The 22,500-nt window shown below is 45.3% G+C and overlaps 1 protein-coding gene across 1 annotated transcript in view; it reads right to left on the bottom strand.

Moving 5' to 3' along the window:
* Positions 1-22,500, bottom strand: part of LOC138970512 (protein naked cuticle homolog 1-like) — a gene marked incomplete in the record, with an annotated part of 67,077 nt that overhangs the window by 15,913 nt on the left and 28,664 nt on the right. Inside the window, 2 exon segments of the mRNA XM_070342969.1 lie at positions 1,838-1,939; positions 10,531-10,649. Of these exon segments, the coding sequence (XP_070199070.1) occupies positions 1,838-1,939; positions 10,531-10,649 (221 nt within the window).

Here is a 22,500-nt window from a genome sequence, read left to right as displayed (position 1 = left end):
TTAACAAGGGTAAAAGGAGAAACAGAATCCGTTAGTCGCCTCTTACGACATGCTGGGGAGCATCGGGTAAATTCTTCCCCCTAACCCGCGGGGGGTATTGGAAAGTTTAATTCATCACAAAACAAAACATCACAATCACAAGTACTTGGAACCAATGGTCGTTAATGTGGACAGACAGACACAGACTTATGATACAGATAATCAACTTAGCTCAGAACACGTTGCTGTTCACAGACTCTGGCGAGAATGATGGTGATGGTGAGAGTCATGAGGAATGACGAAATGAATCAATCGATGAATATCAAAGATGAGCAAATAACGCATCGGGAGTTGTATCTAGAGCTATGGTAAGAGCCCCCCCCCCCCCCTCTTCCTCTCAGCCACCTTCGCAGCTAAGAGCAAAACGTGTTTACCTTTAAACGCTGTTTATGATGTTCTGCATACCGCTTCTGCACCGTTGAGTGAGCTATTGTTGTTCTATTTATGGGCTACACAATGCCTTTAATCATCGACGCACACGGCTGTGCCAACAGTATGGTGTCTCTACCACACCACAAAACAAACTTCTTGCCTGTCAATCAACAGTCGCTGATTGACACAAACCCACACACACACACAAAAGTATCAGGTCACCCAAGGCGCCCCTTCCCTGCTGGGTTTCCCCTACCTACCTAAACCGCCCCTCACCTCTCCCCCTACCTTCACCAATCCAAGACACGGTCTGGACGGATGACGCACTGAGCACTATCATCTGACCGACTTCTTATTTCCAGGTTTTCTCCGTCAACAAAACAAGTGAAAAGCAAAAACATTATCCGACCAAAAACACCGGATTCTCTCTTCTTTCTTTACGCACACCTGCCCAAAGATATCTTTTCCCGCACCCACATCTCTTTTCTCTCACCACCCCCCCCCCCCCCCCTAATCTCGTCTACCCCCGGCCAACACTTACACAGAGTCGTTTCTCTTTTCAAACTGGCATCAAAGCACCAACATGCCTTCTCTTGGAAGCTACACAAAGGGAGATAATGAGCAAGGGCTGCAGCCTGAACTCTATCGAAGGAATGTCTTATCGGACCTGACTTCATTCCACTGACGTACTCAGCACTTGCAGAGATGGGCTGTCGCTGATGACTCCTTTATCACCATTGGAATCTTTCCCGACGTTTTCCAACTCTTCAAACGCTCCTGCAAGCACGGGAGCTTTGCTGGCATTCATGAGGGAGAACTGCGCAGTACTGCCAAAATCCTCTGTCTAGTATCTGACTACCTGCAACTTTGAAACTGCCTGGATCGTTTGGAACTTACAGCCTGGTACGGGCTAAATGCCTTATTCCCACCTCACCAGTCATGGTCAAGCTGGTTCGGTTTTCTTCACCTTTTAGCCGGGGAGACACCTGGGGAGGGGCAGGGTAGTGGAGACTGGAATGCAGCTAGAGTACCGCATATATAGATGTACTTCACAACTCTGTTCGCAAAGTTGAAAGTTTTTTTTTTTTATAAAAATCATGTTTAGTATTTGAAATGTGAAAACAACAAGAGTAAGCAATCCACTTTGAAACGGCAATGTGAAGTCATGATGATAACAGCGGATACCCCAATCGAAGACGTCATAAAACACACACACACACACCATTTTAAAGACAATGTTAAAAAGAACCACCACAAAACAAAAGAATGTAAAAACAGCCCAAGCATAACCCAAAAGCTATATAAATCAAACGTTCCAATAACTTACCATTCTTGTTTCAACTATTTTTATTGTGAATTTAGGAACGTTGGCAGTGTATCTGTTTTATGATTTCAAAATAATGAGAGGCCGTTCATTGGACCTTACCTCTTTGGTGATGCGGCCATGTCCGTCAAAGTTGTAGAGTGTGAATGACCACTCCTGTTTCGAGTTCTCTGACCCCTCGAACTGCACCCCGCACTCGAACTCCTGCACACATAATTCAGTCACACTGTCTTTAGAACATGCTGAAGAGCACCTACAGACACACACTGAATCCGAGAGAGAGTCAGAGAGAACTCGAACTCGAAAACTTTATTTCCGAGGGATATTAATAGCATAAGGTCCATATGGTCCTTTCTTACAGCTAGTCCCTAATATAATACACACATGAAACGAAGAACAAGTATGAAGAATAAAAAATAGAAATCAAATAAAACACAATCATGTGGAAAAAAGTATAACAACAAAAATTTAAACAAGTCGCGTAAGGCGAAATTACTACATTTAGTCAAGCTGTGGAACTCACAGAATGAAACTGAACGCACTGCATTTTTTCACAATGACCGTAGTCCGCCGCTCGTGCAAAACGCAGTGAAACTGACGAGCCTGTTTAGCGCGGTAGTGGTTTCGCTGTGCTGCATAGCACGCTTTTCTGTACATCTCTTCGTTTTAACTTTCTGAGCGTGTTTTTAATCCAAACATATCATATCTATATGTTTTTGGAATAAGGAACCGACAAGGAATAAGATGAAATTGTTTTTAAATCGATTTCGGAAAACTAATTTTGATCATAATTTTGATATTTTTAATTTTCAGGTTGTTTTTAATCCGAATATAACATATTTATATGTTTTTGGAATCAGTAAATGATAAAGAATAAGATAAACGTAATTTTGGATCGTTTTGATAAAAAACAACATTTTAATTACATTTTTCAGATTTTTAATGACCAAAGTCATTAACTAATTTTTAAGCCACCAAGCTGAAATGCAATACCAAAGTCCGGCCTTCGTCGAAGATTGCTTGGCCAAAATTTCAATCAATTTAATTGAAAAATGAGGGTGTGACAGTGCCGCCTCAACTTTTACAAAAAGCCGGATATGACGTCATCAAAGACATTTATCACACAAAAAAGAAGAAAAAAGTCTGGGGATATCATACCCAGGAACTCTCATGTCAAATTTCATAAAGATCGGTCCAGTAGTTTACTCTGAATCGCTCTACACACACACACACACACACACACACACACACACACACACACACACACACACACACACACACACACACACACACACACACACACACAACGACCCTTGTCTCGATTCCCCCTCTATGTTAAAACATTTAGTCAAAACTTGACTAAATGAAAAAAAGAGAGAGAGAGAGAGAGAGAGAGACAGACAGACAGACAGACAGACAGACAGACAGACAGAGACAGAGTTTTTAAGTAGCTAAGACTCAAGTGATCAGCACAACAACTTACTCAAATTACATTTCAACACTTTTTCATACGTGTCCTCAAATAACTCAAGTTGAACACCATTGCAACTTTAGCCATCACATGAGGGATGTGTCTACTTTTTTCATGCCTTCCATCTCTACCGCCCAGTAACGTTCAACAAGCAGCCAATCACAAGGCCTGATCAGTACCACAGCCCTGCTACATCTTGATCGGGAGGTACCGCTATGACGTGCACACAGCACAGCTGGCAGGGGAGAGAATGCAGGCCCAAGGGAGACAATTTAGTGGGCGGAAGCGTGCCAGCAGTGATCGAAGAGCCTGCTCTGACCTCTGACACCAGTCACAATGCCAGAGCACGGAGCTCTCGCGGCAAAAACAACTCATTAAATCCACATACAAACAAAATTCTGACAGTTTTTTGGTCGGATTTAAACAAATACTAGGCGCTGGATGCTGAACATACTACTTGGTGTCTGTGTGGGTTTTTTTTTTTTTTTTTTTTTTTGGGGGGGGGGGGGGGGAAGGGGGTTGGGGATGAGATTTTGTTTGTTTATTTGTTGCTTAACGTCCAGCCGACTACGCAGAGCCATATCAGGACGAGGAAGGGGGGGATGAAGGGGGCCACTTGTCAAGCGATTCCTGTTTACAAATGCACTAACCCATTACTTGTGTCCCAGCAGGCTTTAGTAAAACTAAATTAATACCTACTGGAAGATTACCAGTTTCCAGTATGTTAAAATAGGCTTAACCTATCTACTGCTGGACTTACATCAGAACACTAACAGATTAAACTATACATGAATCGCGAGACAAGCGGCAAGAGAAGAGATTTTTGGAAAAAATACAGGTGAATGAGCAAGAAGGCAGAAAAAAGAAAAGAATTCATGAAGAAAAAGAGAGCATGACAGGAAAGAGGAACCAAAAATCTACCTAACAGCAAACTAGAAAGCTCCTGCGGTTCCAAAAACAGGAGGGGCCTTTAATTTCATAACCGCAGTGCCCCACTGCGGGAATTGGGGATGAGAGTAGACATACAAACTAATAATCAAGAAAGACAAATTGATGTTAACGGCTTATTCTGACCGAGGAGGCTGTCCCGCGGAGAAAACCCGTCAGCACTGAAAATGCCATAGAATGATGAACGGAGTAGATGCATTATAATCTCGGCTGCACTTCATTGCCAGAAGACAAGTGCAGGTTGCACCAAGCATGCGTTTTGAGATAAAACGTGACGTCATCACAGGGGACAGCGATGATGATACAGTTGGGATGACGCACAGTGCAGACACACCAGTGCCATCAGTCAAAAGTAAAACACACAGAGACAAACTTGATCATTAGATCATTCAAATGTGAGACGAACAGAGGCAAAACAATGTGATCAGCCTTTATGTGGAAATCCCATTCGCAGCCACGATCCCCAAAACCAAGAAGGCCTCTATACAGTACACGCAAATAGGTCCTCACAAGCAAATTTCTTATCCCTCAACAATTACGAAAACCCAGCAACGGACATCATCAGGACAGCAATCAAGTCCAGACCCTCGCTCTGATCCCCAGCGGAAATCAGCCCAGCGTCGAACAGAGTACACTCGTCTGTCTTCCGCAGCACGCGCCAGGCCTAACACGATCACGTGCCTCTTCCTGCTCATCACAACCATAATCACGACAAGCACAGCAACGCGTGATGCGGTGACAAAGATATTAACAAGGTAATGGATCTGGACAGCGATCTGCAAAGAGTAAAAGCGTGGATGTATTGCAGTGTAATGCCATACACGGCATCAGAAATACTTGGCTTCGTTACTCTGGTCAACAAGTGGCGTATCCCAAGGACGCACGGATACACCGCTGGATCTGTCAACAAGTGGCGTATCCCAAGGACGCACGGATACACCGCTGGATCCGTCAACAAGTGGCGTATCCCAAGGACGCACGGATACACCGCTGGATCCGTCAAGTGGCGTATCCAAAGGACGCACGAATACTCCGTCAATACAAACATTCGCATCGCCAAGTAATAGAAGGACAGAGTTGACATAGCTTTAAAGCCTCAAATTAATTGGACGAAGTCGACTTCGCGAAGCCTATACTTCAGGAATCTGGCTGCAATAAGATTAGAAACCAGATTTTCCGGTAAAAAGACTTCGCGAATTCGTCTTCGGGCTCAGTAAAGGTCCGGCCTTACACACATAAGGACAGAGATATTAATGCACAGACAGATTCCCACAGACACACATGCACAGAGCCTGACAGGAAACACACACATGTACCAGACAAGAAAATCATGACAGCAACGTACCCCAAATCCACGGCAACACAACAGTGTGAACTACATGTCCTGATCGACAGACAGACAGGCAGCGAGTGGACGCAACAAATGACTACGCGGCCCCTCCACGCTTTCTGTGAAGTGGTCTTCCCTTACATGACCCTCCTCTTTCCCCCATTCCCCCAGCAGAAAAAAGCGGGGACCGGCAATGAGTGGAAATTGCTGGGTAAAATCAATTGATAGGCGCGCACGCTGACACTGGCACACTCCGACAACGCCTGACGGGGGTTTGGAAGTTGAGGGGGGGGGGGGGTGTAAGATGGTGTTGTCGACAACGTCCTGCTGACTGATGGTCCTGTCCTCCGACACTGTCGTCAGAGCCAGCAACAACAAGTGGCTTAGATCCGAACACGGATCCAAGGACAGAGCTGCCCCCCTTTAAGACCCCCTTCGTGTAAGGCTTCCTCAAGTTTAAGACCCTGGATTCTCAGACGTTTTGTTTATAACCTCGGGCAATTTAACCCAATTTCAAGACTCCCTCCATTTTCAAGACCTGATTTTCTCAGGTTTGAGAGGTCCATAGACCAAATAGTGACAATGGGAGGTGACAATGAACTGGATTTTCCAAAACTCCAAACTAAACTTAACAAAACTCATCGAAAAACATGTTCCATATGCACTTTAGCAGAGTTTATTTTAGCATTTTCAGAACTTACCTCGGCAACTTCGTCCATGTTTACAATCGACACCGGATTATGACATCGCCCTGATTTCTGAAAGGCCATGTAAGCGTAGGTTCCTAAATGCGAGAGGCCGCTACCTCGTAATAGAGAGAAAGAGCGGAGAGAGAGCTAGTTGGCGGTCCATGGTAAATGGTCTATGCGGTCTTAGACGGGGGGGGGGGGGGGGGGGGGGGGGGGGGGGTCCACTGTAAAAGGTTAGACCAAGGCCTACCCTACAATGAAATAGTCAGAAAGTCTTCACTCCTGAAGGGCAACCCGAGTTGCTCCACGAGAAAAGACAATTCCCATGGCTGTGTACGCCATATATGGTGGAATTAATTCTTGTTCTTGTTCTTGGAAAGACCTCGACCAACTCAAGACCTGACCGGCCAACCGATCCCCTGGCAAACCCCAAACGAAGACGTCACATGGCTGTGTACGCTATTCTGCGGAATAAATTCTTGTTCTTGTTCTTGGGAAGAGCAAAACCAACCCAAGACAAGACCGGCCAACAGAGCCCGAGCCAAACTTTCTTTCTTTCTTTCTTTGGTGTTTAACGTTGTTTTCAACCACGAAGGTTATATCGCGACGGGAGAAGGGGGGGGGGGGGGGGAGATGGGATAGAGCCACTTGTCAATTGTTTCTTGTTCACAAAAGCACAAATAAAAAAAATTGCTCCAGGGGCATGCAACGTAGTACAATATATTACCTTACTGGGAGAATGCAAGTTTCCAGTACAAAGGACTTAACATTTCTTACATACTGCTTGACTAAAATCTTTACAAAATTGACTATATTCTATACAAGAAGGGTAAAAGGAGAAACAGAATCCGTTAGTCGCCTCTTACGACATGCTGGGGAGCATCGGGTAAATTCTTTCTCGTCCCAACCAATATGGGACTCCCCCTAACCCGCGGGGGGACCCCGAGCCAAACGGCTGAATGCAAACAATTTCACTTTGCTTCGACACAGTTGTGACTGCAGCAATATATTTATCCCAACGCATGCTAATGCAGTTTCCTTGCAACACAAACTGTAGTGCTCATTGTGTGCAACCACTTCTTGTCCATCAGCCAGACTGACACACCCACGATCCACACGGGACCTGCTTTGTACTGGTCATTCTCAAGATGACTCAAGAGGTCTGGAAAGTCTAGGAGTTTCCATCACCATACTCAATAGTGCACTCTGAACACTCAATGCCTTGGGCTACTAATACTTGTCTGCTTTATCAAGGTGTCGTCTCAAAAGGGTTTGAAATTAGAGGAAATTCAAGTCGCTTTGCATGTACCAAATTTCAATGCAAAAGAGCCTGCCTTCCTTCACATATTCATTGTATGCAGATGTTCCTGGCAGTTTACTCGTGATGGAGATGCTCTGTTACTGCACTGCCTGGGTCTGCAGTGGCTCCGGGCTGATTCAAAACCACAGAAACAAAACAAAAAACCACACAAATGATTTACAGTCCCAGTATGTCAAAATGACACAATCCATTGCAATATTCTATCTCACAGGGACACAGAAAACAAACACAATACTCCAACAAAACAGTGAGATGATTCATCGTTCCCCAGCTGTCAAGCTGTCGCAATCACTAAACACCACCAGCGGTGCGGCCGTGGGAACAAATGGCCGCAGAGCCCCACCACCAGATCGATGACAGTGAAGAGAAGACGGAAGAGGGTGATGCAATCAAGCATACGTCTCTCTAAACCAGGCCCGTCTCGTGACGCATTAAGCCTTCGTCAACAGAGCTTGTTTCACGTGCAACAAGTGGCTTACACTGTCACCCACAGCCTGGGATTGTGTCGCCAGACTTCACGGGATTTGGAGACCGCCTTGACGCTTGTTACCGGACGTCTCATCTCATTGCGCCTGAGCTGGCTTCAAAGGAGTGACCAATCCGTGAAATTAACGTACCAAAACGTTCTGTATCGATTGGACATTGGATTTCCCTTCTTTAAGCCATGTGACGCCAGAGGCCGACTAACACTCATATATAGGTGGCTGGTCTTGCGTTCAATCGTAAAGAAATTAAAGGAATTTTAACTAAAGTTGATAAATACACAAAGGTTATTTGTATTTTTGACCAAAATATGGCATTTGATACAGATCTCGAAAGTCATCTGTGTAAAATGTCATATTTTGGTCAAGAATACAAATAACCTATAATGTCTTGAGTAGGGCTTACAATCTGTTGTTGCTCTACGCTTATTTGAATTAAACATAGTTTAGTGGCAGACACAGTAATATCATCTACTGTGGGATTTGCATTTCTTGTGCTAGTGGTATGAAATGCTATGGCAAACAGTCTGCTTAGAGTTGGAACTCTACCCTGGCTTCTTGCACGAAAGAAGAAGAAGAACACGAAACAGAACATCAATAACAGGACGAATTCAAACACGCATAACATGCATCTTCTTCCACGCTGACTCATTCAATTTACCTTTTAACAACGACATCTAAAGAAAGTTCTTTAGATGTCGTTGCCTTTAACTAAGCCCCCACCCCTCCATCTTACCCCAATCCATTTCTGTTTCTGCCTTGAATTATCACCAAATCCTCCCGAAAATGTCATCTCTCACATGAGAGAGTGTGTGTGTGAGTGTGTGTGTGTAAGTAAGAGAGAGAGAGAGAGCGAGGGAGAGCGAGTGTGTGTGTGTGTGTGTGCGTTTGTGTGTATGTGTGTGTGTGCGAGCGTGTGTGTGTGTGCGAGCGTGTGTGTGTGTACGAGCGTGTGTTTGTGTGTGTGTGTGTGTGTGTGTGTGCGTGCGTGCGTGTGTGTGTGTGTGTGTGTGTGCGTGCGTATGTGAGACTGACAGACAGACACATTTTGTTCGTAAACCACCCACCTCCAACCCCCCCCCCCACTCCCCGATCCCCATTCCACCACTATCCAAACTCCCCATTCCGTTGGACAGCTCCCCTCCCCCTATTAATCTGGTGGTGAAAATGTCGAGCAAATTTCCCCCTCCCACTAATCAGTGTTTATGTGTCAAGCACTATCGGCACATGGCTGGCCGTGACCATTAGCCGGGGCTACTGGCTCGGCTGACTCACACCCCAACACCATACACCAGCAATATAGCACCACTGCTTCAGTCTGCCAAGCACCAATCCTCCTGAGTGGGCCTCAAACAGGGAGCAAAACATTTATTACGATCGACTGGAAAAAAAAGGATGTTCAAAGATGAGGAAAGGATGGAGGAGGTGGGGGTGGGGGGGGGGGGTTGGTTGTGTGGACATCAAGGTTCTAATAACTTAATTATAGAAAACCACTTTCCTTTTAGACTATGCAACTAAAGAACGAAATGTGAGTGTTTTGACCTCACTAGCTAGCTGGCACATGGTACTATACTCACTATGACTATTATTACACCCCCGGTATAGGGGTGTGTATAGGATTCGCTCGATGTGTTTGTTTGTTTGTTTGTTTGTTTGTGTGTTTGTGTTCGCATATAGATCTCAAGAATGAACGGACCGATCGTCACCAAACTTGGTGAACAGGTTCTATACATTCCTGAGACGGTCCTTACAAAAATTGGGACCAGTCAAACACACGGTTAGGGAGTTATTGGTGGATTAAGATTCTACAAGGACTTATAGAGGGACATATTAATGGTCAAAGGGAAATAACCTTCTCAGTTGGTGGCAGTGAGAATGGTTATTTCCCTTTGACCAACGGGGGTGTTTTTCCTACCTCGGAGGAATTTCTTGTTTTGATAGTTATTCAGGAAAAACGACCAGTTTGGACCCAGTTTTTACCCGCGCAGAGCCCACTCAAACAGACGGATAGAACCACACATACCCCTCCCCCTTCCCCCCCCTCTTTCTCTCTGTCTTTCCCATACATAACAATAATGTGTCCCACCCTCCACACGGTGTGTTTTCCCAACGAGAGGCCGCCTTTCCGGCAGTCCCTCAGTTTTCGCCTTGACCAAATTAGCACGACAAATTCATCTTGGGTGGTGGGCACGAGAAAATGCCCTACTGGGGACCCAATCACTGCTTAGGATTATTTTGAAATCATAAGCAAATCAGTCTCCATTTGTACCAATCTGCCCCAGAGCTTGGTTCCCACCCAGTCGGGCACTTTCCCGCGCACACTACTCCTTCTCTGGAGGGACGCTTTTAGCTGGTCCCACGCGTGTCCTGTCGTGACAAGGAACAAGCGGACTCCCCCCCCCCCCCCTTAAAATATCCAAGAAAATCAGGTCAGGTAAATTGACAGATGCTACTGACCTGCGAAAGGGGGTCTCAAAGAGGAGGGAGTCTGAAAGTGAGAGGTCTTCACAAGGGTGTTGAACTGTTCCACTGTATCAGGGAAATTATGACTCACCTCTATGTTGAGGTTGTTGGCCTTCTCGCCCTTGTTCTCGTCTCCCTCGTCTCCATTGGTCTGGTCAAGCTTCAGCACCTTGGACGTCTCTGTCTCTCCCACCTGGGGCGGCAGCTCCACTGTAACACACAACATGCATCCGCGGTCAGTTAGGTTGGACAGAGTATTTCGTTACTGATTATCGCTTTGGGGATGTCTCTGTCTCACCCACCTTTGGCAGTAGCTCCACTGCTAAATACACACAATATGCACTGGCGTGCAACAGCTCTCTGACAGAGTATTTTGCTATTATCGCTTTGGGTGTGTTTTGGCCTCTGTCACCTGGGGCGGTAACTGCGCGCGTGCCTGCGTGCGCGTGTGTATGTGTGTGTGTGTGTGTATGTACGTGCGTGCGTACGTACGTATGTGTGCGTGTGTTTGTGCGTATGTGTGTGCGTGCGCATGTGTGAGCCTGAGCGCGTCAGTGTGTGTATGCGCGCGCAGAAGTTTGCGCACTTTCAAAACTTTCTCTCCTTCGCTTCGTAGGCTGGTTGCTATAACAAGGAGCAAACGGTGGTAGACAGGAGAGACAGGGAGAAAAAATATCTGCCTGCAAATTGTGTGTCGTCATGCGTAATGCTAAACAAACACATGCAACATCACAGCTGCACTGAACATTCCCCGCACCTCACAGGTGCCAGAAATAGTATATGGATACAACTTCCATCCCAGCAACTGTGTGTGAATGTGTTTGTGTGTATGCGCTGTTTGACTCAATCAAATGTTAATTGTGTGTGTGTGTGTGTGTGTGTGTGTGTGTGTGTGTGTGTGTGTGTGTGAGTGAGTGAGTGAGTGAGTGAGTGAGTGTGTGTGTGAGTGAGTGAGAGAGAGAGAGAGGGGGTACTGACACTGAGAGAGAGATATACAGAGAGAGAGAGAGAGAGAGAGACTGAGAGAGAGAGTGAGAGAGAGAGAGAGAGAGAGAGAGAGAGAGAGAGAGAGAGAGAGAGAGAGAGAGAGAGAGAGAGATTTTGTCAAGTTATATATTTATATGTCGTTTGTAACGGATCAGTTGGCCTATACATAACATGTTCTTAATTTTAAGTTCCCTGCAACGAAAGCTCTCAGAGGAGATTACAGTAAAGAGTTGTAGCTTTTTGCAGCGCCTGTATGTGAGTCCGCATGGTGCCTCTCTGCGGATGATGAGTCTAGTTATGACATCATAAACGCCAGGCGTCAGTGTTGCGAGCCGGGTGTAAACTAGCGTGCAGTGCAACAAACCTCTCTCCCAATCACACGCATCATAAATACCATTCATAGCAGCCTCAGGGGCTACGTATACATGTCTGCATGACAGCAGGGTTAAATACGGGGTGAGGGGCACATACTAAGTAAAACATAAAATCAAAATGAGGTAGGAGTAGGGGTAGTGGTGGTGGAAGTAGTGGTGGTGATGGTCATGGAGTGATTGAACAAAGAACGTTTTTAATTAAAGAGACAACATGGCTGAGAATAAATCGAATGGGAAAAATTATTTACAAAAGCATTGTATAATTTGGTCCAGCTAGAAGATATGCCATGAGGACCCTCCCCCCCCCCCTCGCCCCACCCACACACACACCCCCTCTCTCTCTCTCTCTTTGAATGTGGTGGATGGTCGTAAAAAAACCTCTCGTTAATATTTCTCTCTCTCTCTCTCTCTCTCTCTCTCTCTCACACACACACACACACACACACACACACACACACACACACACACACACACACACACAAACACACACGCACACACACACACAGACAGACCCACCCAGACCCAGACCCAGACACACACACTTACTCACTACGACCACGGGCACATGGCTATCACCTCTCACTCACCGATGGACACGGAGCGGAGACAGCCCCTGAAGAAGGACATACTGTCGGCACTAATCGATGACTGGAGTCACGTGCGACCTCACTTGGGTCCAACCATCAAGCGTTAACACTCTTTGAAGCACAGCCTTCATGTAACAAGTTCATCACCAAATATGTCACATCCTTCGTGTCACAATACGATAAAATGATACGTGTCACAAGTTAGTCACCAAAGATGTTTCATCACTCACAATCAAACACTGGTATAGTCTTTGAAGTCGGAGGTCGCTGTCAGCTTCTTCAATGACGAGTCAGTTTATAACACTATATCGTTTGTGGCAAGGAAATCCGTAGAGCTTTGGGTCGAACACTTTATCATTTGTGGTAAACACATCAGTAGTTATTGGGATCGATTACGTTATCTCATGTTACACGTGTCGCATTTTTCTTTTCAAACGACTTTCTGTTTTGGGCGGAGTACACAGTCGCTGAAAAAAAAATTCGAACTCTCATTGAATTGTGTTTTCTTTGCGCCGGGATAAATCAAATCAACGAGTACTAAAAGTTTTCCATGACAGACCAACAAGAGGCAGCTTCCAACGGAGGACTAACCTAAAAGTTAAAATGAGCAAGGCATATAAAGCAGGATCTCATTTCTAGCCTTTTAAAACTGAGGATATTCACGCGGTTTCAGAATATTTACTACCTCCAAAGATAAATACATCACAAAAGCGCACGAGGCTGATACTGTTCTTCCCGACTGCAGTAATCGTCTGTCTCAGCAATCTTGGCTGCACAATCCTGCAGCTGTTGATTTGATAAAATCTGTTGCATCCCTGCAAGTTTTATGTTCCCCGCGGCTGAGCTATCCGGGTATCCTTTAAAACTAAACTCTTTTTTTCCCTGTACAAAATTCAAGTTTCTCATAGTATAATCTCTATGTCTTCTTCTTCAGTGACATTCTTGTGGCTTGGCTTCTAGATTTCAAAACTGGTTAAATTCGTCGTATTTTGTTTTTGTTGTATCATTTCTGTATGTGCATAAAACAACGACAGGCTGCTCCAATGTTGCTTGTACATCGAAGAATGTCTTCGACATCTGCAACTTTTTAGGAAGTCTTCTTCCGTATCTCACTGACCCCCCCCCCCCCCCCCCCCCCGTACCTGTATACGTTTTTCTTGGTTCCCATTCCCTTACTTCGCAGCAAAGCTTTCAAACTATCCTTCGTAATAAAAGGTGACATATCTGATTCTTCTAAAATCGGCACAGACGATTCATCCAGGGCCAAAAGCTGGCGAACGAGCGGGAGCGTGCAGTGAAAATCAGATAAGACTTTTTAGGCTCTACCCAGACGATAAGGATGAGGCACTCCCCCAGTCTACAAGAGTCCACAAATACACTTAGGCAGCCGGGTGAAACAGCCTGCCCTTACCTCTCTCCAACGTCCATGTGGACAATCAACGCTTCTCATTTCCATTTTTTAAACATGCAAAACGTTTGCAATCAGTTTCACCCAACATACGACCCTTTCCATCCCAGCAACTCTGCAACAGTCTCATTCTCAAAGCTCCTCGGTTTGGATGCCAATAATACAGTTCAGATTATCTCCAGTAACAATCTCGTCTTGCTGCCAACTACAGAAGCAGTAGCATCTTATTGAGAAAGAATACAAGTCCTGCACCACACCAAGCAAAGTGACTCTGATCATCTCAAAGCCAATCTACTGTGACAGGCGGCGGCGACATAGTGGGAACGTATCTGTGGTCGATCCGACGATAGGCGTACACCCTGAACTTTCTATCCCTTGGCAGCCTTCATTCGGTTACAATCCCCAACGCACACATCCCCCCCCCCTTCGCCCTCAGTCACCTCCATCCCTATCCCCTGTCGGTCTTGAATAATAATTCATAAATCCCTCGTCGCCATCATAGACAGAAAAGCGTCTTGTCACTGTCAGACCCGCTTGGACCCTTGGGACCCTTGGGAATTAGGAACGTTCCATAACTCTGTGTCATCCCGTGTCTTCAGCAAGAGATTCTGCCGTCAACGCAAATTCAGACCGCTCTCAAAGCTATCGTCCCCATGGCGCGTATCGTATGGAGAGGCCTCTCGTCATTGTCAGAGGAGAGCTTGGTCCCAAGGCAGAATCTCGCTGCTCTGCATCCCAGATCGTCTGTTCCTGCACGGACGAAGTCTCAACTACAAATTTTTCATTTTTTTTATTTTTATTTTTATTTTTAAACATTTGTGTACAGGACACAAAAGGAAAGCCACTCGGATACAAGTCTGCGCAGTAATCATGAAGGTAGTAGTGTCACACGATGGTCAATGACTCGAACCGCCAATGATCCACACTCATGCATGTTTTTATGGGAAAAAAACCGTCCAAGAACAAATAGTCCCACCCAGCGTTTCAAATTTTTCTACTTCTTCGTCAAAATGCTCGCTATTGAATTTTGTAAACACTATAACAATCACTGCCACAGCCCCAAAACGCCCATGCGTCAGGATCCAGGCCATACGATTCGAAAATGACAGAATTCGTCTCATCTTAGGGAAAGACTAGACACTACAACCACGCCAGGCAGACAGTCTCTAGTGTCAGCGCCAGACAAAAGCGTTCAATCACAGAAACCAATACCACGTCTTGGATTCTCAGCCCTTCCAGGTTGCCGAGACTGCACAACGTCGGCGCTACGTCCCGTTGTCTCGGTGCTGGTTCAAATTCCACACACGCTGTCAGCCGGGGCCACGGGGCGTCTCCCATCTGGCAGCCATTTTTCACAACAGTCGGCAGCACTAGTACTTGATCACTGTGGTCGGCAGCAGCCAGCGCAAAGTTTTAAGGTACAGTTAAACACCCTTTTAAAAAAAGAACTCCCCTCCGTCAATTTAAGACTTCCCTCATTTTTAGACCTTGATTTTTTACTTCAGATTTTCTGTTCACAATCTCTGTAATGTTAACTCTTTTTAAGAGTCCCACCTTTTTAAGACATGGTTTGTTCAGATTTTTTTGAGGTTTGTAAAAGGTGTTCCACAGTAAAAGACATTCTAAAACTAGTGCCTTTCCAGCAGTATAAGTCTGCTACAGCTTCAGTCGCACAATGAAATAATAACGTGTACATATTCACACAAACAAGAAACACACGGAGAAGAACGCACAATGAAACACAGTGTATATATTATATCTCCACACAAACGAACAACACACGGAGAAGATTCACCTCTGCGCTTGCTGTTGCGCACAGCTGTGGTGACGGCGGTATTTACGGCGACATAAAGTTAATAGATTCACGTGTAAAACTGCCATTAGCCGTTTGTCTGGTCTTGTCCTTGATCTTCCGCGGGATATCTGACATGTGTGCAGGAACCCACACATGTGACACACGTAAATGGTAAGATCTGATCATACCATCATGTCCTATATTTCTTATATTTGTGTATGTAAGCCTACATCACAGCTGAATCATATCTTTCTCACACTTCGAAAGCGACAAACTCCCACAGACAGATAAAAACCTACACCAGATTAGCTTACACAAAGACGCCTTTTGTTATGCCAGTAGTTATTGCAGCTAGTTTCACACATATTTACAACAGACCACACAATCGGTGACTTTTATACCAGGAAATAAAACGCTCTAAGAACTCCTAGTTGAACATTTGCAAACCAGGGGTTTCATAAAGTAGAGTAATGCACAGTTCGTGAACGTGTGGTGTTTGTCAAATGGAATCCTGCTAAATCTGTCATCGCCATGTCTTCAATACTGTTCTTCGAGGGAGCGTACTAACAAACCATATCTTTGATTGGCCACTGCTGCCACTGACAACCTTCAATCTGAATTTCATCATCGTCATTCTTGGCTCCAATATCTACCCTGGATATATACCAAACAAGAACATTATTTTACAAAAGTAGGTGGGAAAAAAATCCGCGGCGTAAAAGTAGAAGTCAATGCCTAGATTCTAAATTCTGACAATCTGGCATCAACTAAAATACCGGTTACGTAAAAGAAATCTCCCAAACAAGCTCAATGTCACAGCAGTACCGGTTGACAACCATGATCACCCTGAGATAAATCATGGCTGACATACCGGTTACACGCACGAAACCCCTCACACAAGCCGCTAAATGTCACGGCAGTACCGGACAACGACCTTGATCACCCTGAGATAAATCTTGGCTGACGTACCGGTTACACGAAAGAACCTCTCACACTTTCTGATTGTCAAGGCAGTACCGGTTGACAACTTGGATCACACTGGGATGAGTGTTGGAAGCAAATAATCAAAGACCTGCTACGATAACTGCTCCTTGAAGTTGAATACGATGGCAAGGTCTGGAAACATCGATGCCCAAATGGAGAAAGTAACCCAAATTTCAATAAAGGGTAATGAACGTAGCATCACAGGGCTATAATTATATTCCTAACTTACTCACTGATAAAATCACAGTGTGCCGTTCTGTTGCGAACAAACACTGAAATCACCACCAGCGTAACACGCACACAACCTGCACAGACTGCCGAGTTCCGTCCTTGTTGAAGTGGCGTCTTCCGCTCATACTAAAGAACAGGTCGGTTTTTTTTAAAGGAGTGAGCACGAGTTATGGTTACTGTATCAATTTGTGCTAAGACTCTGCCACCACATTCAATCATCGCTTAGTAAAGTGATACAAGTTTTTGAAGTGGGTTTTCCCCCCTCAACCCAACTGTTGAGCCCTAGTTTTTACTTTGTCCATACGCGGAAGAACATACGACCGAGGCTGCTAGTTAGAGAGGCAAAAAGTACAAAATCCTCACGAACTTCGGAAGGCATACAATATACATTTAAACGACTTTATTCCCGAAGCATTTTTACACACACACACACACACACACACACACACACACACACACACACACACACACACACACACACACACACACACACACACACACACACACACACACACACACACACACACACACACACACACACACACACACACACACACACACACACACACACACACACACACACACACACACACACACACACACACACACACACACACACACACACACACACACACACACACACACACACACACACACACACACACACACACACACACACACACACACACACACACACACACACACACACACACACACACACACACACACACACACACACACACACACACACACACACACACACACACACACACACACACACACACACACACACACACACACACACACACACACACACACACACACACACACACACACACACACACACACACACACACACACACACACACACACACACACACACACACACACACACACACACACACACACACACACACACACACACACACACACACACACACACACACACACACACACACACACACACACACACACACACACACACACACACACACACACACACACACACACACACACACACACACACACACACACACACACACACACACACACACACACACACACACACACACACACACACACACACACACACACACACACACACACACACACACACACACACACACACACACACACACACACACACACACACACACACACACACACACACACACGAACACACACACACACACACACACACACACACACACACACACACACACACACATCTTCCGAATCAAAGAGAAACACATGCACATTTTACCAGACAGTAGTGACTATCATATGACGGATGCTGCAGTAAAGTCAAACAGTCGGGGAGAGGGAGGGCTAAATGTGAGCTAATCTGCCTAATGCATGCGATGAATAAATCATAACCCGCCATCACCCGTCATGGCTCTACCGCCACCTGGGGACCATACCACAGAGATATATACACTAGCCTTTAATCTCCGTGGACCATACAAGTGCTCGGAGTTGTGTTGGTGGAATTGTCCAGCTACACTCAGAATTATGAATGCTTTACGAACTTTTTCTACGCTCGTCAGCTAGTCTCATGATAATGTTTGCCGTATAGCTGTCTCTTCGCTCGTCAGCTATTCTCAGGACTAAACTCGCCCTTCCAAGAAATTCTAAATCACTCATCTCTTCCACGAACATGTTTATGCCAGCTTGGAGTGATTCCTGTCCGTCACGAAACCACGGTGATTTGGATTCATACAGCCGCGTGCAGCCGCGCTCAAGCTGCAAAGCCATTAAATACTAAGTCAACCTAGCATATCCTCAACCCACAAGTGCCAACAAGTACAGAGCGATCTTTCCGCAAAATCGATCTGCACTCGTGGAGATTTTCAGCTTCGCCTACACTACTGCTAAATGACTATTTGCATGCTGTAAAGTAAAATTCTATTCCACATGACAGAGTTCTTCATCGAAGACGGAATGTGGCTGCCTATAGCAGCTAAAGTACGCGTACATTGCACTGAGTATTGATAATTTGTACGCAGCAGAGTAACTTGGCAAATTCGGTGCAAGGAAGACGGAATATGGCTGTCCGAGGAGCTACGTACGCAACCACCGCAATGCAAATGAATTAACAACGAAACACAAACAGCCGAAGGTGCAGAAGTTGTACCAGGCGAACTTTTCCTTCATCAAGTTAAACCAACAAAATGCAGCACGCGGCCCATTTTCCGCAATCATGTCGTCAAACTACGGCTATTCGGCAGGAAATTTGTGGGTTAAAACAACAATCGGCTAACGCAAGCAATCAAACAACAACACTCTCCACTTTTCCACACTAACATTCTTGCGAGACGAAAACAAACGCTTTGGCTAACAACCCTGTGTGATGTATAACACACGATTAAGTGGCTTTGGTAAAGCAATACAATACCTGCAGTTAAACAATACCATTTCCTGTGGGAGACGGGGTCTCCATCAGTTATGTCTGATGAGAGTACTAGGACCAGAAACACAGTTCAACCAGCCCCAATTCTACTGAAAGGAACCAGTTTGAGCATAAAACGAAATCCCATAGCTGCGCTAGGCAATAAAGCATAATGACATATATATATATCACAATAATGTTGAAGGTACGACACGGCTGACATGTTCCAAGCCAAACAGCTGTAGGGTCGTTTGAACAGACAGTCACGGCAGCACTTCCTGCACGCGCATCAAAACGCATCGTCCTCAGCAGCAACTGAGCAAGTAACTCACTGACCAGATGACCGACTGGCCCATTCACTCGCTCACGAACATAATATATATGAGCAAACTAAATACGCTGGCAAGGCAATGGTATGATATCGTCCAAAAACATGACAGGTTAGTTAATAACTGAAGACAAAAAGAAACATTCACTGTTTTGAAATGAACGGGCAAAGATTTTTTTCAACGTATACATTCCGTTTCTTGTCAATTTTTAACCATATTCATTTCTATTATCTCGTGCAGAATTGGCATGAAGACCACGATTCTGTTTGTGCACACCTTTCGTAACATACTTTTCAAGACCCAATCCTTAGCATATAGCTATAGCCGCCAATGTTTTGTCGCTCAGCCAAGCAACCTTTCAGTCTAAACCTTTCAAGACCACCTATTGTATTAAAACAGGGATTTAATATTTTCTAACGTCAGACTGTAGCAGCGGGCGGGAATATAGAATGTTACTTCACACATGATCGTGGGGTAATCAATAGCACGCAATCTGTTACTCTGTTCGTGGCCATAGTCTGCTGTCGGATACAGCTGACAGCTTCCGTGGCGGGTATGAATGCAACATTCACTGCGTTTTGTTTAGCACTAAAAGGTTTGGTCTGATGTCCTTTTAACCAGCAAAAAGCCTCCTCAGACAAAACGCCCCATCAGAACTGCTATATAACGTTGAACTTAAAAACAACAAACAAACAAAAAGAAAAAGCTTTACTTTCGTTTACTGCTTCTCCTATGTTTTTGTTTTGTTTTGGTCAAATTACGTCTGAGACTAATACAAAGATACTGTCCTCTCTGAAGAAGATATCACAAATCGTAAACCGATACATCTAGCCTCGTGTATGCAGATACGCGCATCTCCGTCTTGGAAGCTTCTTGCGATTAAACAGTTAGTCTATTGCGGAAAATACAGCGGCTTTCTTCAGTATTACTTGTTCAAGACTATGCCTAGCAACCACATCATTCCATTGGCTCCGGCTGCCTGAAGTAGCCTAACTGTCGACTTGATTGAAACAATATGCTTTGCTCAAATTGACAGCTTCCTGTAGACAGCTTCCGATTTACTACAAAACGCCTGTATAATGGCGTGCACATCTGATGATGGTTGGATATTATTCTGTGTCGTCTCTTCGGCTGATATTGCTATTCGAGACCGATGCAAGTGTGTTTCTTTTCTCAGGCATATCTTATGAAGAGAAAAGCAACCTATAAAGTTGACTGACCAAACTTAAACTGGGCATTGGTAATTCGGTGTCAAAACATACAGACACTCAGACGATGCCAATGATTAATAATTCACTATTTGCCTATTTTTTTGTTTTGGCATGGTATTTTCCTCATGGTATTGGCCTTCACATCACCTACTAAAACGCACACGATTGCGTCAGACCAGCTCCACCCACTCTACTTCTGCGTCGTGTATACACCTAACCTACACGGCGCACGTTCACAAATCAATCCTGTTTTCACGAAACGCCGGCCGGGGAAAGTCCGTTGGCCTCAATCAGCAGGTGTGTGAGACAAAGGTGAGTAACGCTTCACCTTGACTCACCAGGGTCCAGAAGTCCCAGAGACATTCCACAACGAAGGCAAATATTGGAGGAAAGGGTGCAGGTGACCGGCCGGGGAGCAGGACGACAAAACACTTGTTGGGGTCTCTCCGGCTTGGCGCCGTTCAGTCACCACACACAGGAAACTGGGAGGACGATATAGCCGCAACCTGCTCGTGATCATGCAACTTGCTCTCGTTAACCTCAACTGACTCTTCTATCGAAAACTCAACTAGCTCTCCTAACTCAATTGACTCTTCTATCAGAACTAATTCTTTGAACTCAACTAACTCTCCTAACTCAACAAGCTCTCCTAACTCAACTAGCTCTCCCAACTCAACTAGCTCTCCCAACTCAACTAACTCTCCTAACTCAACTAGCTCTCCCAACTCAACTAACTCTCCTAACTCAACTAGCTCTCCCAACTCAACTAACTCAGCTAACTTTTTTAACTCAGCTACCTCTACTTATTACCGTCGTTTTCTTTCACATTTTGTCCTCATCAATAACACCTTGGGCTCCTTCACGCCAAGAAAACGGACCAACACCACATTGTCTTCTACGAAAATGGTATCTGCTGGGGGTTTCTTTCAAAATACAAGACAGCTCTTCATCGCGAAACAGACACAGTTCCGGTCGGCAGGACGAAACGAAGTTACCGGGCGATTGCCAGCTCACGAAATTACCTCACACGAACACAGGCGCTGAGTTTCTTTTCTCGTCACACCGTAACAAACACACACACAAGTTTCTCTGATCGTTTTCTCGGCACTAGCACATGCACGGGCCTTCGACAATCCCTCTGTGTGCAGCAGAGTCTGTACTATCCGGCAATATTTTCCCCTAGTCTACGTGTTGGCAAGAAGACGAAAAAGAAGTTCCTGCACTCCTCGTTCTAAAAACAAAAGAAGAAAAAAAGTGTACGACGGGAAAACAATTCTGCGTTTGATGAGAGTACCTTGAGCAAGTAGAAAGCACTTACTAACACATCATCCCTCGCCGACTACCGCAACTACTCCGGACCATCAGCAAGGACGCCTACGACTACCTACTAGCAGGGCTGCTAGTTGAACTGGAAGAAAACAACAGCCCGTCCATTTCAACACGGCGCGGTGGCAGCGCAGTGGCAGGCCGTGCATGTTGCTTGTTACGCCGCTCTCCACTGCTCGTTATGAGCCAACACTTATATTTCTCCTAATTGGCCGCGAAAATCGCGCAGCGCCAGCTTGATCCCTGCCAGTCCATGCCCCCCCCCCCCCCCCCCCCCCCCCCCCCTCCATGCTCTCGCCTCCCTCTCCCTTATTTTTTTTATATTTTTATAACTGTTGCGTGTGTGTGTACGTGTGCACGTATGTGTGCATCGGGCGAATACTCTGCTTCAATCGACAAGCGCCTGATGTTTGAAGCGAAGTACTGAACTACAAAGCAAA

This window comes from Littorina saxatilis, linkage group LG1 (assembly GCF_037325665.1).
Source record: "Littorina saxatilis isolate snail1 linkage group LG1, US_GU_Lsax_2.0, whole genome shotgun sequence".
Taxonomy (NCBI): Eukaryota; Metazoa; Mollusca; class Gastropoda; order Littorinimorpha; family Littorinidae; genus Littorina; species Littorina saxatilis.
This window is presented reverse-complemented; position numbering and strand designations above follow the sequence as displayed.